Here is a 27455-nt window from a genome sequence, read left to right as displayed (position 1 = left end):
ATCGCGGGTGGTCCCGGTCCCCATTAACCGCGATAAGCGAGGGAACACTGTAATGTACTCTTTTGTAAAGGCAACTAGATTAAATTTGAAAACCACTAAGGATACAAATGTATAATATTTTCGTAGTGATTTTTTTTACAGTAAATGGTCTAATTTAAAGAAGCACCAAATGATCCCAAACATTAAGCCAATGAATTGTTTATTTCAAACAGCCTTTAGAACATAATGCACCAAAAGATGTATGCTTCATCAGTCAAAAATAAAATTTCAAAAGGCAAATAGAATACTAGAATACTGTAAAACAATGTAACTAATCGCATATTCTTCACAAAGCATCTGGAGAAATCCAAGAGAATCACATTTAGAAGATGACTGGACCACATTAAGCTGACGCAAGCCACTTCCTTCCTATTCTCATGTTTTACAAAACTACTGTAAGGATCAGTATGACAATAATTATCAATAGTACACCCCGACAAGCAGCACTCAAGTGAAAGCTTTAAAAATGTATGAATAAAGCCTGTTTTCCAACTTGTTGTTCTGAACTGGAACAAATCGGGTCTTTGTCATCAGATGGAGAAAAAGTGACCAGTGAGCTTTTCCATAGCTTTTGACTGCCTTTCAATTAACAGCAGCGTTTTTGCTAACACTGAAAGGAAAGGAACATCTATGAATTTACATTCTTATTGCCCTTTTATTCAACAATAAGGAGGTAGAACCTTACAAGGAGACGTGCTGTTTATGCATTTTAGAAGCAGGTCACCGGTTTCCAAAACATGGGAGATCAGACACTGTTGGCTCCTCACTTCTTGTTGAAATTTCTAAGAACAGAACCGGCACTCAATAGTCTGATACCTTAGTTATCAATCCCTGAGTTTGAACGGTACCTGATACTCTGCAAGTGAGCTTCTTATGTTGTCATTTTCTGCAGTAGGTCTAGCCAGGATATTCATCTTGTCAGAAAATGTGTAGAGCCAGCTGATGTATTGCTTCAAACCTGAACAAAACATCTGAAACACAACTTTTAATTTATAACACTTGCCAAAGTCATGGCGGCCTAACAGGAGGCTGGTTAGCGCACCAGCCTCACAGTTTGGGGGTTGAGGGTTTGATAGTAGTGATACCTTGAGATACAAGCTTAATGACTGAGCTCATTTCGATTTTCTCGTATTGCAAATCAACGTTTCCCATAGAAATGAACTAAAAACTAATTAATTTGTTCCAACCCTCTGAAAAATAACTCCAAAACAGGTTATTGGATTGTTTTTTTTTAATTTGTTCTAATTCGCCATCTATTAACAGTAACAAATAACTAGTAGTCATGGTGTAATAGTACTAAAATTAGACGGATTTTGCGGCGGGGAGAGAGCTCGTAACATTATATAAACAAATTTAATTGATTACGATATAGACGCTCAAAAATAAGTAATCTACCCTCATACTAAACTTAATTGTAATTTTGTTTTACATTTTTGTACCTTTTTTTTCTCGGGTTGGCTCTATTTGCCCCGCTTCCATCCTGACTCTCAGCTGCAACCTATCGAGGGTTGTTTGCTTTTATCTTCACTGCAAAATTTTCCGAAAATGACGCACACAAATGTCCTCACAATAGGATAAAGCACGACCACTTGCCAACGAGAAGTACAGTGGTACCTCAAAATACGAGCTTAATTTGTTCCGGGACTGAGCTCGTATGTCGATATTCTCATAACACGAACGACCGTTCCCCATTGAAATGAACTAAAAACAAATTGATTTATTCCAACCCTCTGAAAAGACACAAAAAAACAGGATATTGTATTGGAAAAAAAGTTTATTTATTCCAATTCGCCATCTATTAACGAAGTAACACATAACGATGTTAGAGAGGTGAAATGAAGTTTATGATTTACATAAAGTGTGCAATAATGACTTAAACAAAAGTAGGCAAGTGCATACATTTGGGCAACCCAACAGAAAAATATTTTGTTGATCCTCATTTTGCGGAAATAACGGTGTCCAAATGTTTCCTATAGCTTCCAATGAGGGTCTGGATTCTGGTTGAAGGTATTTTTGAAAACAACAGTATTTTACAAAACATCTCTAATTCAGTCAGGTTTCATGGTTTCGAGCCTTAAATCACACCACAGATTTTCAATAATATTCAGGGGACTGAGATGGCCATTCCAGACCAATGTTCTTGTTCCTCTGCATTAGTAGAATTTTAGGAGTGTTAAGAGTCATTGTCTTGTTGAAGTGTTCAGTCCCGGCACAACTTCAACGTTGTCATTCATTCTTGAACATTGTTCGCAAGTATCTGCTGATACTGATTGGAATGCATGAAACATTCAAATTTAACAAGATCACCAAGTGTTTGTCTTGGAATGATGTGTTCTTCTTCCGCCATGCCTACCACCCCTTGTTATGTCCAAATAATTCAATTTTGGTTTCATCAGTACTCAGCACCTTACTCCAAAATGAAGATCGCTTGTTCAAATGTGCTTTAGGATACCTCAAGCGACCCTGTGGCATGTGCGCATCACTGTCCCATACATCATCTTCTTGTGAAAAGTATGCCTCATAGTTGAATGATGCACATTGACAGCTTATGCAGCAAGATCATGTTGTTGCTAGAGTTTTTCTGTTTTCAAGATCCTTTGCCTCTGCTTATCTGAGATTTGGCGCGCTAACCACTCTACTGTTAGGCCACTCTGGGCTGTGCTTGTGGTCTTCAATGTCTTCAATGTTTCTCACAGTGGAAACTGGCAACTGAAATCTCTGAGCTAGCTTTTTTGTATCCTTCCCTTAGACCATTATATTGAAAAATCTTTGTTTCCAGGTCATTCAAGAGTTGTTTTGAGGCTCCCTTGTTGCCACTTTCAAAAAGATGCAAAGAGGAGAATTTGCCCCTTAAATAACCTTTCGCACGATTGGCTTTACCTGTGTATGTAGCTCAAGGGTCAATGAGCTTACCAAACAAGGTATTGACATAATGGTGCCCAAATTTATGCACCTGTCTATTTTTATTTAAGTAATTATTGCTTACTTTCTATAAATCCTATGAACTTCATTTTACTTCTCAAATATCAGTTTGTCTGCTATCTGTTATATTTAACCGGAATTGCTGATTTGAACAACCAATGATTAACAAAGGAAAATATTGAAAATGATCAGGGGTGCCCAAACTTTTTCATGACTGTAAAAGGCACAAGCAGCTAAACTAATAACAATTACCAGAAGTATGCAACAAAAGGCAAAAACGAGGAGGTTAAGATTTATACAGACTGTTATTGTGTGTGTAAGCGCGTTTTCAACATGTCAAATTTTTGCCAATTATTGTATTCAAACTGTTAATCACATTCACTGACTTACAGTTGTGGTCAAAAGTTTACACACACTTGTTAAGAACATAATGTCATGTCATGTCAAAATTATATTAATGAGTTTAATATCTAAGAGAGAGAGTTTAATATCTAAGAGAGAGTTTCATATCTAAGTACTGTTTAATATCTAAGTACATTTGCCGGTGACCAAACGTCCAGTCACGAGAATTAGAAGCTGCTGGAACACAGGTGTCTGTGTCCACAGTCAAGCGTGTTTTGCATCATCATGGACTGAGAGGCTGCCGTGCAAGAAGGAAGCCCTTGCTCCAAAAGCGGCACCTTAAGGCTCGACTGAAGTTTGCTGCTGATCACATGGACAAAGATAAGGCATTCTGGAGGAAAATTCTGTGTTCAGACGAAACAAAAATCAAGCTCGTTGGCCACAATGCCCAGCAATATGTTTGGAGGAGAAAAGATGAGGCCTTTAACCCAAAGTACACCATGCCTACCGTCAAGCACAGTGGGGGTAGTATCATACTGTGGGGCTGTTTTGCTGCCAATAGAACTGGTGCTTTAAAGAGAGTAAATGGGATAATGAAGAAGGAGGATAACCTTCAAATTTTCAAGATAACCTAAAGTCATCAGCCTGAAGATGGGGTCTTGGGCGCAATTGGGTGTTCCAACAGGACAATGACCCCATCCACACATCAAAAGTGGTAATGGAATGGCTAAATCAGGCTAGAATTAAGGTTTTCGAATAGCCTTCCCAATGTTTTGACTTAAAACCCATTGAGAACTCGTGGACAATGCTGAAGAAACTAGTCCGTGTCAGAAAGCCATCAAATTTAACTGAGCTACACCAATTATGTCAACAGGAGTGTTCAAAGATTCAACCAGAAGCTTGCCAGAAGCTTGTGGATGGCTACCAAAAGTGCCTAATTGAAGTGAAAATAGCCAATTGACATGTTACCAAATATTAGTGCTGCTGTATGTTTATTTTTGACCCAGCAGATTTGATCACTTTTTTCTGTTCACCCTTAATAAAGTCGTAAAAGAACCAAACTTCATGAATGATTTTTTTGTGACAAAGAAGTGTCTTTTCCAATCACTCTATCAAAGAAAAATCAGAGTTGTAGAAATAACTGGAAACTCAAGCGAGCCATGACATGTTCTTTACAAGTGTATGTAAACTTTTGACCACAACTGTATCTCTTTCAAGTTACGTAAAAAGTTCTGGAACCAATTACTTTCGTTAGTAGAGGTATGATGTCAACTCTTTACGATGCACGGTTGGATCCGACAGCCGTTTCTGGCCACCATAATGTCACTTCTCTTTGATGCAGGGTTTGGACAAAAGTAGCGTGAGAATATTCACCCATCCATAAATCACACTTTATCTATTCTTGCTCCGAAACACTTTGTTTTTCCTGTCGTGACAAAAAGACTACACGAAGGTGCTGGACGTGCTGACCCAAGACGCCTTTCCACGTCATTTACAAAGTAAATATTTCAAAATTGTTTGTCAACCTCCTTTCATTGCTTTCCCCCTGGATGTACTGCTTCCAGATTTGTGCATTTGAAGCATTTTACCAACCACATTTCAGCCTTTATTTGTTGCTAAGGTCAGAACTCTGTCTCAAGGACTTCACAATCAGTTCTGCAGGCTCTGCTGCATAAAAAGAGTATATAGCTTTAACCAATCGGAATTCGATTTGGCGACATCAAGGCCTTCTCGCAGGGGTAGGGATATGTCATTGCCTTCTCAAGGCGGAGGGATACGTCATCGCTTGCACCAACTATGATTGGCTAGTGATAGAGTAGGCAGGCCAAAGTCGGAGTGAGCCAGCCAGAGATCACAAACTCCACCCAATGGCCGACGGAGGAAAACAATTGGATTTGGTGGCAGATTTGCTAAGCCATTAAAAAAAAAAAAAGTCTTTACTCGACCGGATGTCGTTGTTAGGCAGGATTCTATAAGTGTCTGTAAAATTCATGATTGGCTGGTCACTAGATGACGAATGCCGCGAGATTGTCCGCACCTCCTGCTGCGTCACTACGGTCTTGCATCGACGATCAACAGAACTCTTACATTGCTAGGATTCTGTAAGTGTCTGCGCCCCGTCTGCGCGTCGGAAAATTCATGAATGGTTCTTTCAATTGGTTCATTTTTAGTGGTTTATGGTTCTTTTTAGGAATTTGGAATCTTACTCAATTACGGGAGTACAAAAATATATTGTTAGTATTGTAGATTTACAAAAAAGTTAAAAAAATATTTGTCTACATAATTCTACGCAATTTTCCCAGAAAAAGAGTATACGATGAAAATAGTCACAAAAATTAAATAAAAAAACCTGATCGACCGCCCCTGGTCGATTATGCTTACTATGTTACCTTCATTGTTATCATACACAGCTGCGTATAAAAAAAATTGCGTGGTGCTGCTCCACAAAGTGCATTTTCCCAGTAAAAGAACATAAATAAATAATATAAAAATATAAAGAGTCACATCCCGTGAATGTAAATTCTAGAATATTGCACAATCTAAGATATTGCACACCACAAAGTTATTGCACAGAAGGAATGAGTCGTGCTAACACAAGTTCAGAGTCCTGATGGCCGTGGGGAAAAAAACTGTCCTTAAGTTTATTTATCCGGGCTTTGTGAGACCTGTAGCGTCTGACAGAGGGCAGCAGTTGGAACATGTTGTGACCATGGTGTTATGGGTCCCTGACAATGTTCCCGGCTCTGCTGAGGTAGCGAGGGATGGCAATGTCTTCCAGTGAGGGCAGAGAGCAGCCGATGATCTTCTGGCTGCTGTTGATCACTTTCTGTATGGCCCTTCTGTCTGCTACCGTGCTTCCAGCGTACCACACTGTAATGCAGTATGCCAGGATGCTCTCCACAGTGGCTCTACAGAAGGTTACCAGAAGCTTAGTGTCCAAGTGATTCCTCCTGAATACCCTCAGGTCGTTTCTGGGCCTTCTTCACCACTGCCATGATGTTGGTAGACCAGGAGACTTTGTCCCTGACGTGGATCCCCAGGAATTTGAAGGACTTGACCCCGTCTACGCAAACTCCATTTATGAGAAGTAGGGCCAGATCTGTGCTGCATTTGTCCAGTATTATTTATTTAGTTTTTGTTGTGTTTAGTGTGAGAATGTTCACCTAACACCACGAAGACAGTTTGTTGACCTTATCACTTTTGGCAGACTCATCCCCTCCTGCACGAGTCCGACCACAGTGGTGTCATCAGCAAATTTGATGATGGAGTTGGACTGGTGGGTCGGTGTACAGTCGTGTGTGTAATTGGAGTACAGAAGAGAACTCGGTACACAGCCTTGAAGGGAGCCAGTTTTTTAGGGAAAGTGATAATGGTGGCAGATTTCAGGCAGGATGGGATGATAGATTGTTGCAGGGAACAATTGAAGATCTTTGTGAAAACACCAGTCAGCTGGTCAGCACAGGCTTTGAGCACCTTCCCAGGTACTTCGTCAGGGCCAGGAGCCTTCCTGGTGTTCAGAGTCCGCAGTACCTGTTTCACTTCATGTTTCTGAAGCTTCAGTGTAATGCTGCAAGATGGTGGATATGTTGAGACTGAATCTGATTTGTCAATCTCAAAGCAGACAAAGAAATGGTTCAGTTCCTCTGTTACGAAGGCATCTGTGTTAACAGACACATTATTGTCATTGTAATTGGTAATATGTCATATTCCCTGCCATATCTTGTTAGGGTTATTTTCTGTGAAGTGCTCGTCAATTTTCCTTGCATATGCTGCTTTGGCCTTTTTATTGTATTTCTTTGTATTGTAACTTGTCCCCTGACCTGAAGGCAGTGTTACGGAATTTAATAAGGCCGGTGTGTCACTGGTCATCCAGGGTTTTTGGTTAGGAAAATACGGATACGTTTATTAACAGTGACAGTGTCAATACAGTTTTTGATATAGGAAAGTACAGTGTCCATGTAGTCCTAGAGGTTGTGGTGTTCAAAAAGTTTGCAATTGGTGCGGGAAAAACAGTCCTCAGGCCATGTTTTTATTATTTTTATTTGTGGCCTTGTTAGCCTCAGCAGTGGGGTGTATGAAGGGGTGAGGGACAGGCAGAGATGGTCAAATTCAGCCAGGTGAGGGAGGGATGTGGCTCTATAAGCATGTTTAATGTTAGGATAAACATGGCCTAGAGTTTTCTCTCTCTCTTCTAGAGTGACACTTCACGTGCTGGATAAACTTAGACAGAACATTTTTTAAACATGCTTGGTTGAAGTCACCGTTGACAATAAAGAGTGGTCAAGCTGCTGTTTGTTTACGGTCGCTAGCAGAAAGCCAAGTACTGTGCTAACGTTAGCATTTGGTGGGATTTAAACAGCCATTACAATGACTACCGTTAGCTCCCTTAGTAGATAGAAAGGCCCGCACAGAACAGCCATGAGCTCTAAATCAGGAGAACAGTGAGTGTTAATAATCCTACTGTTGCAGCACCAGTCGTTGTCTATGTACACACAAATGACTATCGACGGAGATTCTGGTGGTCTCACAATGTGCTCAGGGATATTGTAGGTTTGTTTGTATCTGTTGTGATGGATATACCGCAACTCTTAAAGAGAGTAATTGAATCCTGGCGACTGTAGAAAACGTTTGCCTCGCAGTTGTTCGTAAATAACAGTAAGACGGAGTAAACAAAAGAGCCGCTGCACCCGTGCGCACCGCCATCTTGGATCTAGCCACTTGCTATGTAACTTTGGTCTTGGCCATAGTGGAATTTGGAGTGTGAGCGACTGAGGTTGTGGACATGTCTTTTATACCAATAATGAGTTAAAACAGATGCTATTAATACAGGTAACGAGTGGAAATCTCGTTAGAAGTTAGACCTCTTTGACAGCCTGCAATCTTGCTTGTTTCCAGGTGACCAAATATTATTTTCCATTCTAATTTGGAAATAAATTCTTTCAAAATCAAACAATGTGATTATCAGTTTTTTTGTTTCACATTCTGTTCCTCATGGTTGAGGTTTACCCATGTTCACAATTACAGGCCTCTCTAATCTTTTCAAGTAGGAGAACTTTCACAATTGGTGGTTGACTAAATACTTATTTGCCCCACTGCATATAGTTGTCTCTACTTACGTGTATATGTTGTGTCAGAGAGTAATTTTGGTGGTTGTCCTGAAGGTTGAGCTTCTGATTGTTACTCAGATGTAGACCATCAAGCTGCTCCATCAAGATCTCAACGTGCTTGAGACTGCCATCAATCAATCCTGCACCGACAGATTCTTTCCATGAACTTAGAACCTCTCCTTACTGACACATTTTCCATACCATCTTTTCAATTAACGATGAAGAACAGATCACAGTAATTACATAATAAACAAATGCTCCCAACTAGAGTTGAACGATATTGGATAAAAACTGACATTGACTCTTTGGGGTTTCCGAGGTGTTGCAATGTTATAAAAAATGATGATTTTTCACTAGATGACTTCAATAATTCTGTTTAGGAAGATTGCTCAACTAAACATGATGACATTGAATTCAAATAGTCATCCTTAACCACTTTGCGTAATTTAACATTCAGGGCTTCAGTACATCATGTTTTTTTATATTAAGTATATGAAAAAAAGTTCATAAAAATGTCAACATTCGCACTAAAGCTGCAAGCAGGAAGACAGGGAAAAATATGGCAGAAATTAGGGCTCCGCTTCTTCTTCGGCGCTGAATTGGATGGCACTGAGCGTAGAAGATTGACGCGCCGAAAAAGATAAAAGGCCTAGAACAGACATGGGAAAACTACGGCTTTTTAATCTGGCCCGCCGACGTTGACCAAAATGTTTTTTTTTCTTCCCCAAGATGAAAAGAAGGAGGAAAGAAAGGAGGATGGATATTGTGTACAGGTAAAAAGTATTTTTGTGACTAAAATATGGCTATATTCTTAAATAATATTTCAATTGTACGAGGTTATCATTGATGATTTTTTTTTGTCACAGCTGTAGCTGCAGTAGAGGTTTTATAGCCATAAAATAGTTTTTGAGGTTTGGACTGATTCAGTCAGCTGAAGGCATCGCTAGGAAATTCACGGACTGCGACGGATATATAGGCATATGAAAACACTAATAAATGTTTTCATATGTCTATAAGTGTAGCATTTAATAAATACACTCATTGATAATTGTACTTGTGTAATTTTATTATTGTTAAATATCACAGTTACAGTAATCCCTTGAATACCGTGGTTAATGTAGTCCAGATATGGCTGCGATAATCGAAAAAGTGCGAAGTAGAGTCACCCCTATTTTAAACTATTTTTTCTTTCTTCAGACCGGAGTCCTAGTAGAGTGGCTTCCGCTTACAAGTTTCAGCGATTTTCAAATTTTTATGAACTTAAAAAAATAATGATAAATAATTAATAGCAGACAAAAGACGCAAAGTAGTGAATTTGCAGTAAAAGACGAATGTATTAATATCTAAATATAATTATATAAAAAATTAAATACTTTAAGAAATGTACTGACAATGAAAATAGTTCCTCCGCTTGATTTAAATAATTAAAAAACAGGTTATTAGAGGTATACTCCAAGTCCTCTTTGTTAGATTTGAGAGCCATTTTTCTTCTTCAAATGTTGTTCTTGTCTTGATGATCCGACCATGTTGTCATCAGTTTCCTCCTGAGTGGCCCCATGCAGAGTGTTGACCTCCTATGGTCATGCCAGGTCCATGACCGTATCTATGGCGCGAATACCCCATAATGCTGGTTCATTGTTTTATTCCTCGGAGTTAGAGGCGGGTATCTTAGTCCGCACGAGAACTGGCCTTTCCGCGCCTCGGAAGATGCGAGGTTCGAGTGGTGAACAGCGGAAGAACTGTTGCTGCAACATGCAGCACAGCAACCTAGGCGGAGAGACCAGCTACTATAGCTTGGACCTCTTCACCAGACTGGTGGACCCCATCAGAATATATTTTTATTCATTTTTTTTGTTTATAGATTATATTTAGAAATGAATACATTATAGTCTTCATATGTATATAACTGTAATATTTAATAAATACATAATTGTACTTGTATTTGGTATTGGTGCGAAAACATGTCCTACATACATGGGATTAATAATAGTGGTGATCCTAGTTTGTGGTTTTTAGATTCTTGTAGCCATGTCTGGTCTACATTATCCGCATTATTTGAGGCATTACTGTAATACAGTTTAATCTCGGCCAAGGAGGTTTATTAGTGATGAAGAGAGCTGTCTTTTAAAGCGATTCATTAAGCTTTTAAGAAACAAAGAAAAATTTTCCATGGTCAAAGAAAGATAATCGTCCATACACACATCATGATGGCGACCTTCAAACAATATATTGTTCAGGCCTAATATAAACCCAAAATAACATGTCTATAATTACATTCAAAATGATTCCTATAGTTTATTGATATGCGCACCTGATTCAACAGCACTCTTCTTATTGATGGTTGTGTTTTCATTATATTTTTGACCTTCCTGATTGGCATCAGCATCTATAGCCGTCTCGTTATGCGATATAGTGGGTAGGATAGAGCTCATATGTTCACAAAAGGCTGTTACTGGGCAGTTCAGCCTGGTTGTTACTTCTGTAACCTTCAACCACAGATTAAACAGTTTCTATTATACATGTAATCAAAAAGTAATCTATCAATCCATAAGAATCAGTTCTATAACTGGTGAAACTTGGTCCTTACCCAAGAGGAATAAAGCAATTTTTTAATATAAATTAAAGTTATACAACACTGACCTGTCTGGTAAGGAGTTGCACCTCCTCGAGGTGGTCAGGTAGTGCCCAAAATTCCTTGTCAATGTCCCTATATTGGGACCGAGAAAGAAGTCTTGTTCTACAGATTAAAGAAACTGAGGAGAGTTGTTCACATTGATGAGGGCTCTGAATATCATGGGGGCAACTCAAAACATCATCGTGGTCAACAAAGCCCACATTGTCCAATAACAAATCATTAGACTTTTTCTTGAAGAAAAGAAGAGAAGCGATCCGATCGGTGAAATTGCTTTTTGGATCCACATTGTTCGATGCTTTAGACTCTTTTCTGTTGCCTAAATTTGAGTCTAACCCATATGGGATGACAGTACAAAAGTCATCTAGTTCAATACCAGAATCCTGTGTGTTGAGTCCTTGTTGTTGGCAAGAGTCTCCTATACTGTCCCACTCATTGTCTATGTGACCTGCTCTTAGAGGATAAGTGTAGTCAAGCAAATCTTGGTAATCCCTGTTTGGATCCAAGGCTGCATTCTGCCTATTTGTGAATTTGCGCCAAGTCTTTGGAATGGCACATTCCCAGTAGTTTGCTTCATAGTATGACATATTTCTTCTTCTTGACTGCCTAGCTAAAGAGCAAATTTGTTTGTTTTTGACCTCATGTTGCCCCTTTTTTGGAGTACTGTTAGAATATAAAATAGTGGAAGTTAGCCGAGGCCTTACAGAAAGGTCTTTTTCCTGGAACTCCACAATGGAGCTATATGGGTCATATTGAACCAATTTTCTTCTGGTCAAAGTAGGTCTAAAAAAATGTTCTTTATCTTGTGGCCCATTGGTAATTTCCGTAGAACCCAGTGGTGAACCGCACACATGTAAAGATGTTGTAACATTAGGAGTCAAGTTGTAGCTCACTGGATTTTTGTCTAACATGGTCAGCAAATTGTTAGTGGGATGCTGACTTTCATTTACGTTGTTGACACTGGCATTAACCTCCTGTAAAAAAAATAGAAAAGAAAATCACATTTCAAGGGTCCAAAGTATGCAACATTCCTGACCATGATGTTTTGTGATCACAGAATGCTAAGCATACAATGAATGAATTGATCTCGACTAGGGATAGGCATCAGAATATTTTCTTGCAAGACACATTCATCACATTTGTACTTAGCGAAAGGTGAGCGGCATAGGCAAAAAAAAACACCAAGAGAGAAAAGGAAAAACATATGATGGGGAAAAAGAAAGGTGCAGATAATGATAAACATGAAGACTCAAAAAATCTAAGACTAGGATATATGACAAAGAATAAATTATCAAGCGCTTGTTTCACCGTGACAATTGTGGGAGACAAGGAAAGGCCAGAATGCTTACTGTGTGCAAAGATGTGGGCAGCAGATAGCATGAAGTGAAAAAAATAAAATAAAAGGTGTCACTTACAGTAATTACACAATCACACCCATTAACCACAACTTTTTTTGGGGTGCGTGTTTTTACAGGGACATTTTCCAATGATTGCCAACAACCTAACACAAATAGATTTCAATAATAAATTAACTTATTTTTTAACATGCTAATGAATGGATTCAGGCAATCATCTCAGAAAAACATGCAATAGAAAACAAGAATGTAGACAAGAAATATGAGAAAACATGCTCTTGTTTGGTGTGGTCAGTTATTGGATATATGATGATGATGTCACTGAACAAAAAATCACATATGGAGAATCATAACATAAATAAGGTACTTGCCCACTGTTGAGTCTTCTTTAAAATAGATGGCTGTTCAATAGGGAAGAGAGGCTTTCTCATCACATACTGTCTTTTAGTCAGGAACCTAGAAGTGGGCGCCATGGTAACACTTTTAGCGGGCTGTTCTTTCTCCCATTCTAGTTCTCTTTTGTTACTTGCAGAGTCTTCTGCAAGGGTCAATCTGGGGCCGTGTTGATTAGATGTATCTGGAACCAACATCTTCCATAAATGGCTGCATTGAGTGGTGTCCATTGGATGAAATGTCATTGATGAAGATCCTGGTAAATATATGAATATAACATTTTTATTTTACCCGGTTATTTCTATAGTTATCTCTTTAAATAAGTTAAAAATTATTTACACTGACGTGCTATCTAACTTAACAAGGTAGTAAGACACCCCAGGGGCCTGTTTGGGGTTCAAGGGAGTTCCCAGCAGGGTGACTGCCCACACCAAGAGGTGGGCAGTTCACCCTACCTTCAATTGAACCTGACAGTATTTCATCTAGGCATTTATAAGCCACATTTGGTGGGGGTGTTTCAGTGGGGGCTTGTTATATAGTGTTGTCTCTCTTCCATTTCTGATCAAACATTCTATATATATTATTATTATTATTATTTTTTAACATACCAGTCACATTGCGGCATACAGTGGCGCACAAATATTTTTGGCAGAAGTGGCAGATGAAGTTTCAAAACTGAGAACCGCTTGTTTTTTATTTGACGAGACTTTTGTCGACATCCCTTAATTTGCCTACCATAGATGAGGCAAAATTCACCTTTGTTCGCTTTGTCTTCGATGCAATGAAAAGTACACTGATCCCTTGTTTTTCGCGGATAATGTAGACCAGACATGAGTGTGATAATCAAAACGAAGTAGGATCACCCCATTGCTACATACCATACTCCATGTTTTTGCGCCTATACTAAAATACAAGTTCACAAGTACAACTATCAAGTAGAACATTTATTAAATATCACAGTTACAGGCATATGAAAAGACTATAATGTAATAATATCTAAATATAATCTATAAACTAAAAAAGAACTGTACTCATAATAAACATAGTTCCTCTCCGCTTGATGAACTTAAGCCGACGTAAAGTCAGATGAGCACTTTTGTTTTTAAATATCCGGAGCTTTAAGTGATATTTGGAGAGAAGTCATAAAAATATGCAATTAAAAACATTACATTATTTATTTTTAAATCACTCGAACCGGACGTTGTTCAGGGTCCACAGACATCAACTGTGGGTGCCATTAGGTCAGTGTGACAATTGTTACAATAGGCAACATAGTTTTAAATCAAAACATTTTCACATGGTGGTGTCCCTTGATGATTTTTTTACAATGCAAAATGCACCTTTGGACAACGTCGGCGGGCCGGATTTAAAAGCCTCGCGGGCCGGATGTGGCCCGTGGGCCGCAGTTTACTAGTTAACCTAACCCTGCCTTACACTCTAAGGCAGTGGCCCCAAACTATCCCAGAAAGGAACGTAGTGGGTGTGGGGTTTCGTTCCAACCTGTAAGAGGAAACCTTTCCGCCAATCTGGTATCCTAGAAGTGCAATCAGTGAATTGCAGTCAGGTGCTTCTTTTTCTCAGCAGAAACCTTGGTTAAACTGTTTGTGTTGGATCGCTCTAAGGAATGAAAAACTCAACATTTTGGCTGAATAAACGTATATAAAAAATGCTGTTGAAATAAACATGCCATTCTGACGTATTATTTATTATCTGCAATACTATGAGGCCTGCTTATACATAAGTATGAAGATTTTTGTGTCCCCCAGACACCGGTTGCATAAATCCGTGACCAAAATGATAAGTTTGTTTAAACAAACCTCATGTCTGAAGACGAACAAAGATCTGTTCCAGTCGCTTACCTGTAAATTAGTTTAGTTTTTTTGCATTCGTTGTCGATTTGTAGAGACGAGCTTTTTCCATTGTTACTGCGTTAGCGTTCTTCGCTAAATCGTGTTGCGTTCGCGTCCATCTGTATCATGCTGAATTGTCACCACTCTTGAACATGTTCGTTGCATTTGTTGTATTCACTGAATGGTAAACTGCAAAAATAAATATAAAAATACGTTCTTTTTCAGTGTCATTAAATATTGAAAAGTCTGATCAAATTTTACATTGTGAGATTAAAAAGTAAGTGCAAATTTCCCATTGCAATTCATCTAATCTACTTTATATTACTGCTCGCAACACTCGATTCCCGCTAGTGGTGAAATGATTGAGTGCGAGACCGCACCGAAGTCAGGCGAGTGAACCACAACACCATCAAGTGGCATACATATTATGACTACTTTTTTGGATAAATAATCCCAACATTCACCCTGAAACATTTTAATAGTTTGGCATTTACCGAAGCGTTTTACTTTCACTTATCTTGAGTTTTAAGATGGCCGCCGATTACAAACGCCGCCAAACAGTCTTTCCCGTCTACTACTATATAAATGTGTTTCTATGCATCTAGTGCAGTTTTGCTTTCAGGCTTCTCAACCAATCAGATGCAATAGTATTTCACTCGGGTACCTTCAATGACACCCGGAATTCAAGATATTTAAATACATATTTGACTACGCTTGATTAAACGTGGCTTTTATATATTTATATGCTTTTATACTTATATAGATGGAGAGAGAAGGGGTGGGGAGATGGGAGAGATTTAGGGATGGATGGATAGATAGATAGATATACAGATGTATATCTTGATTTCAATCTTTTGTTGTTGTTGTTTCAATGTTTTATTTATTATTATTGTTATCAAGCTCGGGAGATGGCGACGCCCCTGGCAAATGGCAATGACTAAGAATTCTTATATAGGACAACATAATTACTCAACGTCGTAAGACTCAGAAAATATGAGGCAATTTAAAAAAAAATGTTAGGTTTTTGCAACTCTTCAAGGAAATTGAGGAACAAAACAGCAAATCACAGGAACCAGTCATGTTTATTCTTGTCAAGAAATCTGACAAATTGTGTTGTGATAAAGATGCACGTTTTAAAACCATTTAGTTTTCCACATTACATTCCTGATTAAAATCTTAGGTCTAGTTGAAAAATAACTCGAACTTACCTTTGGCAAATTTGGTTGTAGTCTAAGCCAGATAGATATACTGAATAGGTTTTGGAGTTGAGGCTCTTTATTAACATTGGTTTATCTAGTGTGGTTACCACAATGACGTCACAGGAAGTCAACCACTGCAAGGGGAAGTCTATGTATAGTATGTCTATGGTATATATTTTAATTTAGATGCGGGAAAAAGCAAGAAAGGATGGCATGCCACATTGCAGATGCAGAAAATAAAAAATATTCATGGTACATGATCCAGGTACAATACTGTAACAAATTACACAGTCAACTAAAAGTCCACACAGCGACCTTTTCTTTCCCAGTCTCCATAACGGGTGGGCTCTGGACCTCTAGGACCCCCCTTTTCCTTTGTCACAGGATTCACATTATCAGGAAACCCTGAGGGATAAGAAAGTATATTTGCATTACGCTCGGTCGCGAGTGGTTAGCGTGTTGGCCCCACAGTTCTCAGATCAATGGTTTGATCACATCGACCTGTGGGGGAGTTTGCATGTTCTCCCCGGCCTTGTGTCAAATCAAAAACCTTTATTGTCATCATACACAACTGCGTCTCACAAAATTGGTGGGTGTGGGTTTTCTCCAGGTACTCTGGTTTCCTCCTACATATCAAAAACATCAGTGGTAGTCTGGTAGAACATTCTAAATTGCTCCTAAGTGAGTGTGAGCACAAAAGGTTGTCTGACCACCTGTGCGCTGCGACTGACTTACTATCCGGTTCAAGGTGACCACAGTTAGCAGGGATAGACTTTAATATCCCCTGCAACTGTTGTGATGATAAGCGGTTTGTGAAATGAATAAATAAATATTTAGAAAAAATCTTAAGAAAAAACATTAGGGTCAATACCGGAAGGAAGTTAATATGCCTGTCTTTGTAAATGTAAATTATTAAATTATTCAATTTGAAAAAATAAATATTCATATTCATTAGAGATTGCTAGGATATTTTGTTATATAAATTATTTCCACCATTGAAAAAAAAGATTAATAGAAAAAAAAGACACTCACTTTCTAAAGCATCCTTAGTTTTCTCATCATCCTTGTCAAAGCGCCCTTGCGGAGTTGTCGCTTTCTTCAGCGGCTCTCGATCCTTCACTGCACCACTGGCGTTGCGGAACCATCCTGAGTAAGACCCAAAATAGACTAAGTATTAGGAACGATAACTAAAAAAAATACAGCTCCATCAACCAAGCACACAAGAACTTCACCCGTCTAAGGTAGAATTTCCCAACCACTGTACCGCAGCACATTGGTGTCCCGTGAGCAAGAGTGAAGTGTGCCACAGGAAATAACAATACATCATACATTGTAATAATCTGAGACAAAAATTGTATTATTCCAAGATTAAAATTTAACTATTATGAGGTTAAAATCAAAATATCATGAACACATTAAATAATAGATAATAGTATTACAAGATTCACATCATAAAACTGTCATTTTGTTGCTTATTTTTCTGCAACGTGAACTGGAAGTTGTTTGGCTACACACACTTCAACTTTTGTCCATGTTAAACCTGAGCAAAAAAAACTGCTCTTTTCATGATGTTAGAAAATTGAAGTAATTCTGGGAGTAAAAAAAAGTCGTAATGTTACGCAATTGAGGTAATTTCCTTGTTTTTATACTTGAAACGGCAGTTGTTTGGCGTCAACGGCATCAACTTTTGTCAACGTAAAGTCTGTGTGAGTTATGCTTGCCATTAGACCCGGGCGTTAAAATGATAACGGAAATTATTGCCAAATAACAGGAGAATGTGGTGAGGAATAACTATTTATTTGGCATGGTTAGCAAAAGAGCAGCGCGCACAGCATGAAAGTGAAAGGACTATCATCCAGCCAAAATGAGCCATTATGAGATGCTGGACAACAGAGCCTTCCCATTAAAACTTCCAAGTGAAGTCTCCCTATCATGTACTTTATCTCACACTTATGAACGCATTTTGATGCAAACTGATAACACGATTAAATGAACCTCACCAGCCCTCCACATCATATCCTCTTCCATGCAAAGACACGGGAAGGGATTTTTTTTAATCCTTTTTAATATATGTGCTCAAACACCAGCCTAATAGAAAATGTCTTTAACCCATTTTAAACCACTCTACTCATTTGAAGACAGCCTGTAATTCTTTTCTTACTTGATATCAAGGAGTTTCCCCAATTTATGCAAGTGTTATGAAGACGTTGAGAAAATCTAAAACGTCCACTTTGGTGAAATTAATATTTGTTTCCATTTTTATGAATACATGTTAAAACACTACAATGCAACCGCGTAGTGGCTCGGGCTCACGACACCCTGAAAATTGGATCTTGAGGAAACTGGCTTGAGCAGTCTTGGGCTCAGGCAACCATTGAAGTATAGACAGCTGAAGGTTAAACTACAGCAGTCGTATTTGTTAACAACACCGGACATAAAATGTGATTGGAATAAAAAGATTTACATACATACCCATCAATGGTGATTCCAAGATTAGACTGTGTGTACGAAAATACTTAGAGTTGGAAATACAAAGCAGTAAACGAGACATCTGTTAAACTTAGGTACAATTCGGCGCTTCCCGGTCGTCGCACAAAATATGTCAGCAACGTCATAATTTAGCGACGGATGATTACTGGGCCCCTGTAGAGTAATATTTCACCAGTAGATGTCAATAGAGTTCTTTTTTTAACTCCAGTTTTACAGCGCAGATCAAGCCATTTTGAAGGGCGTTTGTGTTTCCTAAATTGTGTTTTATTTGCCGAGATTTGGTAGACATGGAAAGGGGTTGCAAAATAATATCCCCTATTTCCTGTACATTTGCTAAGAATAAGATTGCAGCAAGGAATAATAAGGATGATGGCATTTTTTTCGGATTTGTATTACTTATTATTATGCAGGGATGTCTGGCAAAACACCGTCCCGATTTGAAAAACGCAGATTTTATGAGAATGTCATTGTCTTTCATTTTCACACAAGGACGGCTCGGTTGAGCGAGTGGGTAGTGTGTCGGCCTCACAGCTCTGGGGTCCTGGGTTCAAATCCAGGTCATGGCCACCTGTGTGGAGTTTACATGTTCTGCATTGGGTTTCCTCTTCTTTCCAAAAACATGCACGGTAGGCTGATTGGACACTCTAAATTGGCCCTAGGTGTGAGTGTGCGTAGTTGTCTATTTCCTTGTGCCTTGCAATCGGCAGGCCATCGATACAGAGTGTCCCCGTCTCTGACCCGGAAACAGCTGGGGGAAGCTCCACCACCACCCCCACAGCCCTAATGATGATAAAGCGGTTAAGAAAATGAGATGAGATCAAATGAGAAAAATGACCGGTTGTCAACAGGTATAGAACTTGTAAACCCCACACCTAAAAGAAGTGAAGTACACATCCAGTTCATTTCGATTGGGAAGAGTAGCAGTGAATGCTCATATTTCAGTTCTAAACCTCCAATTTATCTTGGCGAAGCATGTTAAACCTCCTTGCAATTTCACATTGAAATATCCGTCGTAATTACAATTATTTTTGGACATTTCTTGAGATAAATGTTTTGTTTGAATGCATGTACTATAGTTAACTAAACAAGAGCTGTCATTCACGCAACCATTCACGCAGGGGGAAATTGAAAGTGTTTATCCAGCCTACCATTCATGTTTTGGGGGGTTGGGAGTAAACTGGATTACCCAGAGAAACCCCACGTAAACCCAGAGAAAACATTCAAACTCCACAGAGGAAGGGGTGAACCTGGGGTTGAACCCTTTGTCTGTCTAGACTAGGGGTCGCCAACCCAAGATGTGGAAAGAGCTACATTGAACCCAAAAAAAACCAAAAAAAAAAACACCGCATTTTTCTGTAGCCGTAGAAAATTAAAAGCCATATATACATCTTATAATGAATTAGCTATATTAGCCTACTATCAACTTGACTGTGTTTCCCAACCACCATACAGCAGCACACTGGAGTGTTGTAAGTGATGGTCAGGTGTGCTACATTTCCTTTTGTTATTTGATAACTTCTCGCTACAGAGAAAACAAGGCAAATGATTCGGTGTATCAAAGGTTAAATTTTCTCTTCTCCTCAGTTATTTATCTATTTTTTTTCCTTTGAAATCCATGGCCTATCACACCGGCGCTGGTCTCCGTACAACAGCCACCCACCTTTCAGGCAACCCTTTTGATAAAAATGTGTGGCTATGACGCAAATTTTCGTTGACAGAAATTCTGAAATTAAATATTTATTCTAAATATTTTATATTGGTAAATGTTAGTACCGTGTTTGTAGAAAGGGGAAACCATATTAAAACATCTGCTCTAGTACCAAATGCGCTAAATTCAGATTAATGAAAGGTTTAAAATATGTTTTATTTAAATATTTTCTATTCCATTTTCAGATTCAATGTTTGTGCAATTTACTTTGGTGTTTATTTGTTGACACATTTCTACTGTTCTATTAGGTTAACATATTTTCTTCTAAAATGATACTTTATGAAAGAAGACCTACGCTGGGATTTAAGCATTTATTTGATAAACATACATAAATAATATAATATATTCTTATTATTTTACGTAGCGATTGTGTGTGTGTGTGCGTATGTGTGTGTGGGGGGGGGGGGGGGGTACTGGGGGGTGAAGGGGCGGGGCTGTTTTTTTTTTTGGGCGGGGGGTGTGTGCGAGACCTGCCGACGAGAGTCAAATTAACCAGCACCGCATTTGTGTATTTTTATTTAGAAATATGTTGTTGTTTTAAACCACTTTTCTGCAGTCACCAGCCATCACAAAAATGGGCGATCTGATTAAATAAATTTAAAAAATCCCTATACAAGCACTATTAAGTAATTTTATCATTATCTTTAGATCAGATTTTCACATTTTGAGCACTGTTTTCTTTGTATGAATTAAAATTTCTGGTTCACACAACAATGTCGGCATTGGGGAAATCATTAATTTCCGAATAGTGCCAATATTTCATCTCTTTATCACCACTTTTGATCCCCATCCCTTTAGACAAATGCGTGTGTATCTGTGTGTGTTTCGGGTACAAAGAGTTTCGAGAGAGTGAATTACGTCTTTCACCTTCAAGAAAATAGTTCTGGGTAATATCACATTCCACACATTGACAAGCACACACAATCTTTCCATTAATTGAAATATTTTTCAATGAAATGTTGACACATCATCTGAAAATGTTCTAAATATCTCTTCAACAATCAAGCTATCCAATTGCACTTTGTTATAATATAGGTGGAATTGTTACAATTCAAGCGATTGGATAGAAGCATCGTATAAGTGGATCATTCCTTTTGATGGGCCAGAAAAAAACACATGGTAAAGGATCACTAACTGCAAAAACATAAATGAATTGATCCTTTTTAATTTTTACCGAATATTTATACGTATAAGGAACGTGAAAAAAATAGTAAAATCTTCACATACTCATGTTTTCCCCAAAACAGTTTTTTTTAAAATCGTACCGAATTTGTCGTTTACAGGAGACATGCTCTCAATACTTTGGTGTAAAAAGCATTCAAATGAAGACACGAATGTAAATTGTGTTTTATATAACATTGACGCACAAGAGATAACAGTAGTGTTCGCCACGCTTATGCTATCAACTGATCGACTCACGATACACATAATGCGATTGCATTATCAGTATAAAAAATAACATAAAGCCCCACCCTATAAAATATCTTTATTTGTGCACTTCAACAAATTTGGAGAATCGTGGGGGTTTACGATAAAAGACGTGACGGGCATATTAATGGAAAATACTGGTTGGTTAGGGTCAATAAAACAATAGGCTTGTGGCCACTAGCCCCATGTAATTGCTCCAATGAACGAAGTAAGATTTATATATTTTGTTTGAATGTGTTTTGCATTTTATATTGGTGTCCCAATGTAAATCAAACAAAAAGTTGATCGGATTTAAAATCTATCAAGGAGAACGATGCCTTTCTAAATGCATTTCTTTATGTGCACAAAGTCCTGTCCAGAGGCACGCTCACTCTGACAAAGGGTGAGAGATAACACGCCACGGGCACAAAAACACGGAACAGTCTCCAGCATGCCAAAAGCATGTCGCTGGTTCCCCGGAATCTCTACAGCGACTCGCAGGCGGATACGCTGCTGATCTTGGCGGTGTTCTCAGTCCATGGTTGCAGGTTCTGCAGGGCGAACAAAGAGCTGTTCTGTAAGCATAGCGGATCCGGCGTCAATGGCTGGTTGATGGACTTCTGGAAAGCTTCCTGCTGCAATTGCATGAGGATCCGATTCGCTTGTTGTCTCTCCGCCTCTCGCTCCTCCGCTGTCTGCCGCCTGCACAAGAAATGCCAATATGCAGTATACGAATTTGAATTACAGTGTCACGTTAAACATGTGTTAGTCTTCCAATTTTGAGGTGTCAGTGTTTATTTCATCTATTATTATTATTATTACTATTATTACTATTATTACTATTATTACTATTATTACTATTATTACTATTATTACTATTATTACTATTATTACTATTATTACTATTATTACTATTATTACTATTATTACTATTATTACTATTATTACTATTATTACTATTATTACTATTATTACTATTATTACTATTATTACTATTATTACTATTATTACTATTATTACTATTATTACTATTATTACTATTATTACTATTATTACTATTATTACTATTATTACTATTATTACTATTATTACTATTATTACTATTATTACTATTATTACTCTTATTACTATTATTACTATTATTACTATTATTACTATTATTACTCTTATTACTATTATTACTCTTATTACTCTTATTACTCTTATTACTCTTATTACTCTTATTACTCTTATTACTCTTATTACTCTTATTACTCTTATTACTATTATTACTATTATTACTATTATTACTATTATTACTATTATTACTATTATTACTATTATTACTATTATTACTATTATTACTATTATTACTATTATTACTATTATTACTATTATTACTATTATTACTATTATTACTATTATTACTATTATTACTATTATTACTATTATTACTATTATTACTATTATTACTATTATTACTATTATTACTATTATTACTATTATTACTATTATTACTATTATTACTATTATTACTATTATTACTATTATTACTATTATTACTATTATTACTATTATTACTATTATTACTATTATTACTATTATTACTATTATTACTATTATTACTATTATTACTATTATTACTATTATTACTATTATTACTATTATTACTATTATTACTATTATTACTATTATTACTATTATTACTATTATTACTATTATTACTATTATTACTATTATTACTATTATTACTATTATTACTATTATTACTATTATTACTATTATTACTATTATTACTATTATTACTATTATTACTATTATTACTATTATTACTATTATTACTATTATTACTATTATTACTATTATTACTATTATTACTATTATTACTATTATTACTATTATTACTATTATTACTATTATTACTATTATTACTGTTATTACTGTTATTACTGTTATTACTGTTATTACTGTTATTACTATTATTATTATTATTACTATTATTACTATTATTACTATTATTACTATTATTACTATTATTACTATTATTACTATTATTACTATTATTACTATTATTACTATTATTACTATTATTACTGTTATTATTACTATTATTACTATTATTACTATTATTACTATTATGACTATTATGACTATTATTACTATTATTACTATTATTACTATTATTACTATTATTACTATTATTACTATTATTACTATTATTACTATTATTACTGTTATTACTGTTATTACTGTTATTAATATTATTATTATTATTACTATTATTACTATTATTACTATTATTACTATTATTACTATTATTACTATTATTACTATTATTACTATTATTACTATTATTACTATTATTACTATTATTACTATTATTACTGTTATTATTACTGTTATTATTACTATTATTACTATTATTACTATTATTACTATTATTACTATTTTTACTATTATTACTATTATTACTATTATTACTACTATTATTATTACTACTATTACTATTATTACTTTTATTACTATTAATACTATTATTACTATTATTACTATTATTACTATTATTATTATTATTACTATTATTACTATTATTACTATTATCACTATTATCACTATTATCACTATTATCACTATTATTACAATTATTACTATTATTACTATTATTACTATTATTACTATTATTACTATTATTACTGTTATTACTGTTATTACTATTATTACTAGTATTACTAGTATTACTATTTTTACTATTATTACTATTATTTCTATTATTACTATTATTACTATTATTACTATTATTACTATTATTACTATTTCTTACTATTATTACTATTACTATAATTACTATTATTACTATTGTTACTATTGTTACTATTGTTGCTATTGTACAACAATTGTTGCTATTGTACAACTATTGTTGCTATTGTTGCTATTGTACAACTATTGTTGCTATTGTACAACTATTGTTGCTATTGTTGCTATTGTACAACTATTGTTGCTATTGTTGCTATTGTACAACTATTGTTGCTATTGTTGCTATTGTACAACTATTGTTGCTATTGTTGCTATTGTTGCTATTGTTGCTATTGTTGCTATTGTTGCTATTGTTGCTATTGTTGCTATTGTTGCTATTGTTGCTATTGTTGCTATTGTTGCTATTGTTGCTATTGTTGCTATTGTTGCTATTGTTGCTATTGTTGCTATCGTTGCTATTGTTGCTATTGTTGCTATTGTTGCTATTGTTGCTATTGTTGCTATTGTTGCTATTGTTGCTATTGTTGCTATTGTTGCTATTGTTGCTATTGTTGCTATTGTTGCTATTGTTGCTATTGTTGCTATTGTTGCTATTGTTGCTATTGTTGCTATTGTTGCTATTGTTGCTATTGTTGCCATTGTTGCTATTGTTGCTATTGCTGCTATTGTTGTTGTTGTTGTAGTTGTTGTTACTGTGACTGTGACTTACTGTTACTGTTGCGGTTGCGGTTAATAACAATATTAAATATTTCGATTATCATTTTGGACGATGTATTTATCTTCAGGCTTTCGATTTTGCTTACTCCTTTGTAAAGCAGAACAATAATATTCAAATTGCCAAATTGTTATGCTTCAACAAAAAAATAAATAATTAAATCAATAGTTATAATGTTTAAGAATACTTTAAAAATTATAGAGGTTCACTCGCTCCACTTTAGTATGGGCTTGCACAGGCTAGATTCCCGCTGGTGGCGGCATGATTGTGAGTGTGCGTGTAGTCGTTTGTCTCTATGGGTCCCCTACGGCTGAATGGCGACCAGTCTAGGGTGTAGTCTGCCTTTCGCCCGAAGTCAGCTGGGTTAGGCTCCAGCAACCCCCACACCGCTTTTGAGGATGCGTGGTATGGATGAAAGAATAAATGAACAAATAAATGAATTGATGGATTAATATATATAAGGAAATTTGCTTTGCACAAGTTAAATGGTATAATATTAATACTATAATAATCTTCAGATGAAAAATACATTAGGGATATAAAAATAACACATCTTTAAAATGAGAATAACAACCCCACCGTTTTATTTAATGAAAATGTTATTTTAACTACTTGGGTAAATGCAACACGAGCGGTTGTCTCTACTTTTCTGAGCCAATGAAACTACTTGGATTTATTTAACCCATGTGATAGTTATTTATCTTTATCATTAAACTGCAAGTGAGTTTTTTAACCAATTCTTTAAATTGATGATACAGAGCTAAATGTTTTGCGTTTACTACAGGAAACATGTCTGCAAAAACTATAGTACAAGTAATTTTGTTATACCTAATAGATATTTTAAGCGCGGACAATCATATTTTCTCTATTTGACATTTCATATAGAAATTGTTAAATTGTCAGACAAAAAGTAACAAAATATCACAATGGAAAAAATGGATGAGGGCATAAAAATCAAATTAAATCACGTCCTTGAGGTAGGGCTCGTGACCAATATTGTTTTAGGCCTAAATTAGGAAATAACACGGCCTGGGTTATGCCACTTTACTTAACTTCACAAATTAAGTGTTGTGCTCGACACGAAAAAATAAAGGCGTCACCTCCATTTAGTGCGTCTATTTTGGAACCAGGTTTTGACCTGGGCGTCTGTCATTTTAAGAGCCTTGGCAAGGCTGGCCCGCTCGGCTGAAGCCAGGTACTTTTGGCGATGGAAGCGCTTCTCCAGCTCGCAGATTTGTAGTCGCGTGAACGACGTCCGCGGCTTCTTCTTCTTCGGCGCCGTCCGGTTAAGATAGGGGTGTCCTACACGGCGTGTTACAGTGAGGGGCGAGAGAGACACTGAAATAATCCAGAATAAGGACGACAAGACAGAGAAGAAAAGAAGAAACAATAATAATGATTAATTATGTTATTTACTCGTAGTTATTTCCTTCACAATTTAATGCAAACTGTAAATGTGTCTGTGTTGGAAGCCCTTTGGGATTTTATCATCATTTGTGGCCATGACGTGACATTTTTGGGGCAGTTATTTTAACCAAAGCCTTAAAACATTTGTCCAAATATTCACATTTCGGAGAAGAAGGTGGGTTGAAAGAACCCACAATGCATAAATGAATTAAACAAAGACAGGAACCTTATTTAACCTAGAAAATGCAATTAAACAAAAATCAGTATTAAAGAAAAAATGCACAGCAAATGTCGTTGGCTGTGCGATTGTGTTTTTAATGACGGAATAGAATAATTATCATCCAAGTTAGTTTTATTACAGTAACTTTAGGTCCTCAAATTAAATATGTCTAAATATTCTGTGCTGCTGTGTCATACCTATGCAGCGTCATACCTGTGAACCTGTCTTTAGTGTATCGTCTGTTGCTCTCCATCCAGGGGAAGGTGAAAGCATTCAGGTTATTGATGCTTCCCGTCACGGGCGTCATACAAGGGTTGCCCCCGCTCACGGGTCGGTGCGCAGGTACGCGTATGACCCCGGCCGAGGCGCCATTAGTCCCATTGACTTCCACGTTCATTTGGTAAGTTCCGCCAAGCGAAGCCCCGTTACAGTTATATCCGCCGTTTCCGCATGCAAAGCCAATGTTGGCGTTACAATTGTAAAGCGAGTGTCCATAATTCGACTCGTGCATCCTCGCGCTCAGCATGCAACTCTGCCCCACGGTGCCTAGAATCTGGTCGATTCCGAAATTGATGGACTCCTGCGCGTGCGTGTGTTGTTGCAGACGTGCCCCCTCTAGTCCACCAATGTGCTCCATGGCCTCCGCGCATGGGCGCGGGCAACACGCGTCGATCCGACCGAATTCCAAAAGTCAGCCCGGCGCTCCTGCTTCGATCAAGTGAGCTTGAGCGTGCGCATGGAAGTGCGTGTACGTGTGCGTCTGTGAGTGTAATTGTGCATGTGCGCGCGTGCCTGCGTGTGCATGTGTGTGTGTGTGCGCGCGCGCGCGCGTGTTTTTGTGTGTGTGCAACATCCAAGCACGCATGAGCATCGGGCCGGGCCTCTGGCGCACCCCAAACCGATCCCGATTCATCCTCTCCCCCTTGGAGCTGCTT

The 27455-nt window shown here is 37.0% G+C and overlaps 2 protein-coding genes and 1 long non-coding RNA gene across 6 annotated transcripts; all 3 read right to left on the bottom strand.

Moving 5' to 3' along the window:
* Positions 1-182: 182 nt before the first annotated feature.
* Positions 183-15273, bottom strand: cep68 (centrosomal protein 68). Of its 4 annotated transcripts, none has more exons than XM_077730370.1 (9): positions 15136-15273; positions 14651-14830; positions 12770-13047; positions 11052-12017; positions 10723-10897; positions 8421-8551; positions 888-1010; positions 725-821; positions 183-649 (listed from the first exon to the last, which is right to left on the bottom strand). In XM_077730370.1, the coding sequence occupies exons 3-9, from the start codon at positions 13034-13036 to the stop codon at positions 570-572; spliced, it is 1839 nt and encodes a 612-aa protein (XP_077586496.1). In that variant the 5' UTR covers positions 13037-13047; positions 14651-14830; positions 15136-15273; the 3' UTR covers positions 183-569. The 4 variants fall into 4 exon arrangements, with proteins under 4 accessions (XP_077586496.1, XP_077586497.1, XP_077586499.1 ...); XM_077730371.1 differs by lacking the exon at positions 15136-15273 and having other exon boundaries at positions 12770-12854; positions 12925-13047; positions 14651-14981; XM_077730373.1 differs by lacking the exons at positions 183-649; positions 725-821; positions 888-1010; positions 15136-15273 and adding an exon at positions 1023-6962 and having other exon boundaries at positions 14651-14981.
* A 935-nt stretch (positions 15274-16208) lies between these two features.
* Positions 16209-18451, bottom strand: LOC144205426 (uncharacterized). The gene is made up of 3 exons (XR_013328085.1): positions 18313-18451; positions 16873-16986; positions 16209-16245 (listed from the first exon to the last, which is right to left on the bottom strand). It is a non-coding gene; the product is annotated as an uncharacterized LOC144205426 (long non-coding RNA).
* Positions 18452-21930: 3479 nt separating this feature from the next.
* On the bottom strand, positions 21931-27157 carry tlx1 (T cell leukemia homeobox 1). The gene is made up of 3 exons (XM_077729998.1): positions 26734-27157; positions 25994-26195; positions 21931-22147 (listed from the first exon to the last, which is right to left on the bottom strand). The coding sequence occupies exons 1-3, from the start codon at positions 27155-27157 to the stop codon at positions 21931-21933; spliced, it is 843 nt and encodes a 280-aa protein (XP_077586124.1).
* Positions 27158-27455: the final 298 nt, after the last annotated feature.

Source organism: Stigmatopora nigra, chromosome 12 (assembly GCF_051989575.1).
Source record: "Stigmatopora nigra isolate UIUO_SnigA chromosome 12, RoL_Snig_1.1, whole genome shotgun sequence".
Lineage (NCBI taxonomy): Eukaryota > Metazoa > Chordata > Actinopteri > Syngnathiformes > Syngnathidae > Stigmatopora > Stigmatopora nigra.
Note: the sequence above shows the minus strand (reverse complement) of the source record. Positions and strands in the feature narration are given on the sequence as shown.

Excerpts from the sequence above, each read along its gene's own strand:
- cep68 (XM_077730370.1), bottom strand. The coding sequence starts at position 13,036 with ATGACATTTCATCCAATGGACACCACTCAATGCAGCCATTTATGGAAG. Across the intron at positions 822-887 it reads GCTCACTTGCAGAGTATCAG|AAATTTCAACAAGAAGTGAG; the intron begins GTACCGTTCAAA and ends TTCTGTTCTTAG. Across the intron at positions 650-724 it reads CATAAACAGCACGTCTCCTT|TGTTAGCAAAAACGCTGCTG; the intron begins GTAAGGTTCTAC and ends CTTTCCTTTCAG.
- tlx1 (XM_077729998.1), bottom strand. The coding sequence starts at position 27,157 with ATGGAGCACATTGGTGGACTAGAGGGGGCACGTCTGCAACAACACACG. Across the intron at positions 26,196-26,733 it reads CACTAAAGACAGGTTCACAG|GACACCCCTATCTTAACCGG; the intron begins GTATGACGCTGC and ends CACGCCGTGTAG. Across the intron at positions 22,148-25,993 it reads AATAGACGCACTAAATGGAG|GCGGCAGACAGCGGAGGAGC; the intron begins GTGACGCCTTTA and ends TTTCTTGTGCAG.